Raw genomic sequence first — 8,328 nt, 5'->3', positions numbered from 1 at the left:
TGTGTCATGATGCTGATTGAAACAGACCCTGAAGTAGGAAGACTGGAAGCCTAAACAAATTTATTTCTGCTATTGTAGCTGCAGATGACACTTAGGTATAAAGAAGCAGAAAGTGTGAACATAAAAGCTTTGTCTTGGAAGTGACTGTCCTAGATACTGGGGTAAACACCAGTGTAGCGCTTCTGCAGGGTTCAGCTGAAGAGACTGATAGAGCTGAGCTCCCAGCAGGCTGGTGCTGTTTGAAGAGCTTTAATTGGAGGGAAACTGATAAAGCTGCATCTTTGATTTGTCTGAGCAGCAACAGGGAAGGGTTTCAGTTACACCTTCAGTCAGCACTGGAGTGGACTGGGAATGGTGAGGTGTGTGCCCAGGGCTCGGGGACAGGATTGAGCTGAGGGGACTGTAGGGGACACTGTGAGCCCTCTTGTGCAGAGGGAAGAGGAGGCCTGGCTGGCAGCACCTTGCCCTGGCAAGACCAGTGCTGCTCATGGAGTCAGAAGGTTTGTAGAGGCTCCTGAAGCTGCTTTCCCTTCCCACCCAGCCTGGTGCCTGAGCAGGATCTCACCAGGACTCTATTCCTGTGGGCTGGCTCAGCATGGTGCAGGTTCAGCTTGCCATTGTCTTGTTCCTGCTCACTGTGAATGGGGCTGTTCTGCTTTCAGCCTCCTGCTGCTGACCACTCAGGTAGCTAAAGGGGAGCAGTGCACAGAATTTATGGATAAAAATGGAATAAAACTCACTTTAGAGTGCAGGGTGACACTGTTTCTTCTGACCCGTTTCATGTCCAGCACAAAGGTAGGTTGCTCCTTGAGGGTAATTCTCCTGCTGTTATTTACCACTGAGTTAAAATTCCTGCCCAGAGAAAACTGACTGGCTGTGTGGTGTGAACTGAGGGGTCCTTGTTTATAATCCTGATCAGAGACCAGGAAGTATCTTCATAGTCTAACCTGGGACTAGTGAATGGAAGAACACACAGACCTTCTGTCAAACAGCATGCTTAGTCTTAAGGGAAGCAGCTTGGGCTGTTACAGTTTGGAGTGTCTTTAAAATCTATGTGATTTAGAAATCATCAGTTTCATTCCATAGTGAGGAAGTAAGATTTTTTAACATAACTTTTTTCCTTTTCTCTTCCTGCAGGGAAATTCAACTCCTGCGACGATTGCGGCACAAAAATGTCATCCAGTTGGTAGATGTGTTGTACAATGAAGAGAAGCAGAAAATATATCCTTTTTTCACCCAGTTGTCAGTAAAGGTTTGAATTCTCATTCTTCTCTGCTATAGTGCTGAATCATTATAGTTCTGCTCTTTGTTAAGGCCATTTTGAATGTTTCTTAAGCTTAAAACTGCTTTCAGTGGTATTAAACGTACTGCATGTCTGGAATACTTTCCACACAACTATATTTTCTTAAGTTTCCCAGCTTCCCAGTTAGGAAACAAAATATGAAAATACTGTCCCAGGGTGCAGTTGCAGGGCTGGGGTAGGAGAGAACTGACCCTCAAATACTGTGGGTTTTTTTGTGTGACCTTCAGCAACTCTGAGATGAAAGAAGAGCTGTGGATCTGTCGTTTCTAAGCTTCTCTCCCAGCTCTGATGCATATTAATGCTTTCTTTGCCTGAAGATGGTCCTTTTATTGTCTCTGCTATGTGAAATCAATTTTTGTAATGCTCTTTCCTTCAAGTCCTTGGCAATGGTTTAGGGTTTGTTTTTTTTATTTCCCTCAAAAGAATTAAAAAAGCCCTGCTTGTTCTCTGGGCCCTGGATGCCTGCAGCTCTGCCCGTGCCTGGGCAACGTCTGTGCTTTCCCTGGGCAGCTGGGAGCTTGGCTGCTGGTTCTCCTTAACAAGAGAAAATGAACTCCTGAGCCTCCTCTGTTCTGTTGTTTGTGTGAAGTCCCTTGTGATGGTGCTTTAAGTGACCTCCAGCTTGTAGCAGTTGTAAGAGCATGAAAGCACATTGCCCCTGAGAGCTGCAGCTCAGCTTTTTGAGGCCAAACTCTTCAGTTCTTTATCCAGAGCTGAGCCTTGTCACCTCAGTGCAACTTTCACACTTTATCCTGTTGTTCCACAGTGTCCTGTGTCCCCCAGGTGTGCATGGACACTGATCATGGAATTCTGTGCCTGAACTTGATAGTGCAGCCTTTCTGATGAGCCTGGTACTCCCAAGTGCTCTGTGACTGGAACCAGTTTGTGGGCTTACTGAGCTGATCTGCTCTAGTACATGTTATAAATGGTTGCTTTCATTTTTGACAGTGTTTTCTAAACACTGCCTTGCAATTACAGTACTTCATAAAATGGGTAATTTAATTGTATGCTTTAATTAGATCACATACTATGGCACCAAATCATTAGTATAAAAACAAACATTACAACTTTTCCTTGTTTTGTGTAGCCTCAGCAGACCAAAGGGGCTGTAATTCAATTACTGTCTATACACAAGATAGCATTTAATTAATAAGGAGCTGGGATTCTGAAGGGTGAGGAAAAAGAGCCCGAGAGAGACCTCGTGTGTTGGCAGCAGGTGATGACAACCCAAAGTGGTTGGTCACATTCAGAAATATAACCTCTCTGAGCCAGAAGGGGTGTTTCATGCTGGGCTTTCTCAAGTGTTTGCAAAAGAACAAATTGGGTTTTTATACTTTTCCTTTGCAAGTATTGGCTGATTTCACTGTTTTCATCTCCTACACTCTTAGAAGGTTGTTTCTCGAAGTGCTTATGGTGTGAGTGGCAATACCTGGAGGAGCTGGTTTCCACTGGGAGTGGGAATTCATCCCTGCTGGTGTTCTCAGCCTTCCTGCAGCCTCTTGGTGCTGCCTCTGGTAAACAGGATTGGGAACAGATTCTGCTGAGAAGTAACTCTCTTTCAGGCTGGCTGCTCAGTAGGTCAGGTCTGTGCTCACTGTGCTGTGCAATTGTGCACATGCCTGTGTTAGTGCCCTGCAGGGCAGAGGGTTATGTACAAGAGGAGTGTAGGGGAGGAATGTCAGCTTCCTTCTCACAAGTGAAAAAAAGTCCTCATCTCCAGAATGGCCAGTGTGGCACTTGAAGCTGGGCCTGTAGGAGGAGGAAGGAATCTGTTCTCACCTGAGTTTTCTGCTGCTGATAGAAGTGAACTGCAGGCTGCAGCCCTCCTTACTCTGGTTAGGACGTGGTTTAGCAACTTGCCTGTCTAGTCAAGGCCTTCAATGATTTTCTTTGGTGAAAGGAAAACTATGATGACTGAATTTAAAGTATCAACTACATTTAGTATTTAACGGGCTGCTTGGATGACCTGCTGTGGCTGAGAATGCAGAACTGGTGATGGAGAGCTAATCCAGGCAGAAATTAAACCCAGTTCAATAGGCAGCATCCCAGCCCCCCCCCAGCAGCTTCTGTTACCAGTGTGGGCAGTTGTGCGTGGGAGCAGAACCCTATTGATCAGAGGAATTGAGAGCCTCAGTCTTCTTGGGGCTCCTGTAACAGATCTGCTGGAGACTGAAAGCTTGTACTCTAAGCTGACTGACCAGCCACAGGCGGCTCAGTTACAAGAGAAAGGGTGAAAAACAGTCTGGCAGCTGATGCAACCCAAAACAGGCTGTTCTTTGTAGATGGGAACCAGACCTGGGTTTGGCTTCCCAGGAGTTCAGCTGTGCCATCCACTGTATTATTCTCTTGGAGGTAGGGGAGTTGACGTCTTTCACATCCCTGTGATATAAGGCATTCACAGATTTCTTCCAGAGTAAGAAATGGTAGTAAAGAATTTTGGGAGCTCTTCATGCTATTCTTGCTCTTACTGATTTACTGGGTGGCATCGTGCCCATCACAAAATCTTTGTACTTCAGCCTCCCCCTGGAGAGCAGCTTGTGTGGGGAACGAAGCACCAATTTAATGAGTTTGCACCATCTTTGGAGCTCCTGGATGCAATGTGCTGCAAAACACAATCTTTAGCACAGATCCCACTTAGAGCACAAGTCACCTTTTTAGCCTCTCCTGCCTCAAGAGTTAAGATGGCATCCTGGGACATAAGCAACTTATTTTAGGCTTAGGTTAAGAAGTCATTTGCCAGGAGTAATTAGAGTGACCAAAGACATGCTGAGTGTTGCTGAAGCCCACGGCTGCTGGACAGCCCTGCTTGTCTCTGCTCTTGGTCTGCAGGGTGCACTCCCTTGGCAAAGCCACCAGATGTCTCAGGGTCTGTTCCGGCCTCTCTCTGCCACCGTCTGCCTGCAAAACCCATGGAGAGGAGGAAAACAGGCAGCTCCTGCTTTAGGAAGTTGTGTGGCTTCCATTGTTTGGCCCCAACATTAAAGCTTAAGGAGATGAAAACAAGAACACACTGCAAAAGAACAAATGCTTAAAAGTGGCACCGGTTCTTGGCATTCTGTTGTAACTTTTTTTATCCATGCAGTTTCAAAAAAGCTTCCTAGCTCTCTAGGGATCCTTCCTCCTGCTACTGAAATGCTGCCGTGGGGATGGGGTAGGCAGCAGCTGTGAAACACTGCAAACAGCTCTGTCATTTTGGAACAAAAACCAAAGAGCAACCAACTCAGGGAAAGTGAGGGGAGCTCATGGGTATTGGAAGGACAAGCTGCAGCCTGCAGCTCCTCTGCCACGGCTTTCCTAACTTTTTTTGTAGTTGCTTCAGAGTATTATTCTATTTCTGTCATTCTTGTGAGGTCTCCAACTTGATTTCTGTGGAGTTCATGCCCTCTTTCAGGTCTGGCCACAGAGTTAGAGCTGGTCATCAAGCAGAGGAATTTTCTGGTGGGTTCCCTGTATCCTCCTATCAGGCAGCTGGGAGAAGCAGCTGCCTGGGGAGGTGCAGCTCAGCTCGGGCTGTGCCCTGGGGTGTGTGAGCAGGGAGCAGGGCTCCCCAGCTGCCCTGGCATGGGGCTGCGGTCCTTGCACCGCGCTCGTCTGAGCGTTTAACCTTGGAGCTTCCTTAACTGCCTTCACGTATATGGTGATGGAGTACTGTGTGTGTGGGATGCAGGAAATGCTGGACAGTGTCCCAGAAAAGAGGTTTCCAGTTTTTCAGGCTCACGGGTAAGTACAGTTTTGTGCCTTTGGCTGCATTAGCCTCTCACCACTGTGCTCTCTTGAAGTCAAGAGCACGTTCTAGTCTCTTGCTTTGACTGCTGGCTGCACTTGAAAGTAAAACTGGCATTGTGTAATAACTGCATCCCTACATCCATGGAAGAAATGAGAAACTAATGAAGTGGTGGCAGGGACAGCCCTTACATTCTTGGACAAAACCCCATCTTTCTGTTGAGTTTTCTGTTGCTCGTGTTTTGCTTCACAAGACACACGACAGCCCTTCCTGGCCCCGTTCCTGCCGCTCTGCACAGGCGGGTGCGACGGAGGAATCCCTGAGGACTTGCCCTCCCCAAGGGGAGACCAGCCCCACAGGGCAGTGTCAGGAGAGAGATTAAAGGTCTTTGGATGGATTAAGGACTGGCAATATCCAGTGTGATCTGTTTAGTTAGTAGACAAGCTAATCTGAAGCCCTTTTCACCCTGTGAGTAAAGGAACATTAGAATTCTGAAAATAGATACAAGAAGATTGTTGTGTGTGTCAAACCAGTGCAGACCAGCAGATCTGTGGTAACTGTGTAGTTTTATGGTCACATTTTCATTTTGCTTAAAAAAGGTGTCTGATTGCAGATAGCCTAAATGAACCACAGGCATTTTGAGTATTTTCACATGGTCTTAGTCTACGGAAGTGCTTGACTTTTCCTCTGGCTTTCTCTGCAGGTACTTTTGTCAGCTTATAGATGGCTTAGAATACTTGCACAGCCAAGGGATTGTCCACAAGGATATCAAGCCGGGGAACCTCCTGCTCACAACCAATGGGACACTAAAAATATCTGATTTAGGCGTAGCAGAGGTATGTGAGAACTGCAGCAAGGTCAGGAATGTGGGAAGTGTGGCACTCCAGATTTAGGTCACCTTTGTGGTGTCGATTGATTTATTGTGCATTCAACTAGCAGAGTGCTTTGGAGTACTCTGAGTACTCTGTTCTCAGAGTACAATAAATACTCTTGAGTATTTATCGTAATTGGCAACAAATTTTTAATGACAGCACACAACTTCCATCTGGGAAGCATATAGAGACAGACATCACTCTTGGACAAACCCAGAAGTGTGGTGAAATGGCAAGAAACTTCATCACCTTGTCCTTATTGTTGTGTGAAGACTGTCTGAGCTGGGTCAAAGAGGTGCAACAGCTGTCACTGTGGGCATGTGGTTGCTGTAGTGGCCTGTTCTGATGATATTTAAGTAGATTTTCAGTACTAGATTCTTCCCTTTTTTCTTCAGGTGTAACTTCTCTAACAGTTACCATTTGTCTGCCTTGTAAGTCTGAAGCTGATGTCTCTCCTGCTGCAGGCGCTGCATCCGTTTGCAGAGGACGACACGTGCAGAACGAGCCAGGGGTCGCCAGCATTCCAGCCACCAGAAATTGCCAATGGCCTTGACACCTTTTCAGGCTTTAAAGTAGACATCTGGTCTGCAGGGGTCACACTGTAAGTGCCTGTGTAGTCTCCAGGAACTGCAATTAAAAAATTAGAAGCCCCCAAAGAGCTCCAGCTTGCACTGTCACTGTCCCTGCATCTCTTCTGTGTGTTGGGAGGAGCAGGGAGGGTGTGTGTGTTGCTCCCTCCTTTGGATGGGTGTGTGTTCCCTGGAGTGCTTGTAATGCTGGAGAAAGTCTTTACTCTCAGGGAGTAACTGCCAGCCATTTCTCAGCATCTGAGATGTGCAGCTACTGTAATAATAGAAACCACAAATATCTTCAGTATTTATAAGTTTCTTCCATCTCAGCCTGTCAGGGAGGCGCCTTGGTGGTTTTGACTCATGTGAATGAAGAGGCTGTGATAAAGGAAGGCTAAGCTTAAAGAGGCATTCCAAATACTGTCAAATATTCATCTTCTAGTTTCCTCTTGGCTTCTCTTGGTTTACATAGTCACGTAAGAGCTGAACTCCTGTCTGTGCCTTTTCTCATGCAGCTTCTCCCTCTGCCATTTCAGATACAACATTACAACGGGTCTGTACCCCTTCGAAGGAGATAACATCTATAAATTGTTTGAGAACATTGGGAAAGGTGACTACACAATTCCAGAGGATTGTGGCCCTCCACTCTCAGACTTATTGAGAGGTGAGTCTCCCAACTGACTTTAAAAGGGTAAAATCTATAGGTGCAACAAATAGCCAGTTTGCATTGTGCAAGGGGAGAGTTTCATTCCAAGTGAAGATACAGGATCCTGTTAGAAAGGGACGTTACACCTTGAACCTTATAAAGATTTGGAAAGATCTTTAACACTGATGTTTTCCTGAGGTACACTAAACCCTGCATGGTTTGCAGTCACTAATAGAGTTGTTTCTCACATCATGTTTCTTGTACTCTGAGGAGCTTTAAATGTAGAGACAAAGCCCACGAAAGGTTAAATTTAAAATGGCATCGTAGCATTGACACAGGTTTTGCAAGTGAGAACACTCAGACTCCTTCCCCAAGCTTTCCATGACGTGAAATACTGAGGTTCTGCTGTCTCTCCTCACCAGCCTCTGCACTGAAGTTTCTTGCTTCAGTGCCAGTTGCTTCCTCCTTTCCCCCAGCTGCAGAGTTGCCAGGATATTGGAGCAAAGTGTCTGGTGCCCAGTGTCACAACGGGGCTGTGGTGGGAACGGGAGCAGCACTTTCCGGGCAGAAGAGGGTTGTGGTTTTTGTTTGGTTTTTTTTGTTGTTGCTCTTCCAGTCACTCACTGCAATAGTTTGAGGTTTGACGTTGAACAGTCTCTACTTCTAAAAGCTGCACAGGCAGGGCAGGAGCTGAGCAGAGCAGCCCACCTGCTGCTGCCCTTTTGGACGTGGTTCTAGAGCTTGGGAGCCCCTGCCCCAGGTGCTGTTCCTCCCTGCCAGGGCTCAGCACGGCCTTGCTGTCCTTCAGCTCTTCGTGTGAGCTCAGGCCTCGGATAGGAAATGACACCGTCTGTTCTAGGTTCTGTTTTGCTGGAGGGAGGCTGGGGGGCCCTGAGCCAGGAGCTGCTCTTCTGCAGCAGCGCCTGGGCCGGCCCCTCGCGGGGCTCTTGCTGCGCTGTCCCCGGGCTGCGGGGCAGCTGGTGGCAATTGGTGACAGGGCACAGGTCGGCAGTGCCGGGGCAGTTCGGGGGCTCCTGTCACCGGCGGCCCCAGCCTGGGCTGGGCTCTTGGCGTCCTCCCGGTGCCCGGGCCGGTGCCGGGACTCGGTGTCCCCGGCTGCCCGCAGGTGGTGCTGTGTGTCCGGGCTCCGCGCAGCTGCGGCACCGCAGCCCCTGCCATCCCACCCGTCCAGGCTGTCGCAGCCGCCCCCGCCC

At 47.8% G+C, this 8,328-nt stretch overlaps 1 protein-coding gene across 1 annotated transcript in view; it reads left to right on the top strand.

The window, feature by feature from the left end:
* Nucleotides 1-8,328, top strand: part of STK11 (serine/threonine kinase 11) — a 36,517-nt gene that overhangs the window by 9,151 nt on the left and 19,038 nt on the right. The window contains exons 2-6 of the mRNA XM_009995175.1: nt 1,138-1,221; nt 4,934-5,023; nt 5,731-5,863; nt 6,364-6,500; nt 7,005-7,132. Coding sequence (XP_009993477.1) covers nt 1,138-1,221; nt 4,934-5,023; nt 5,731-5,863; nt 6,364-6,500; nt 7,005-7,132 — 572 coding nt within the window. The remainder of the gene's footprint in view (nt 1-1,137; nt 1,222-4,933; nt 5,024-5,730; nt 5,864-6,363; nt 6,501-7,004; nt 7,133-8,328) is intronic.

Source organism: Chaetura pelagica, unplaced genomic scaffold (assembly GCF_000747805.2).
Source record: "Chaetura pelagica isolate M959 unplaced genomic scaffold, ChaPel_1.0 scaffold1903, whole genome shotgun sequence".
NCBI lineage: Eukaryota > Metazoa > Chordata > Aves > Apodiformes > Apodidae > Chaetura > Chaetura pelagica.
This window is presented reverse-complemented; position numbering and strand designations above follow the sequence as displayed.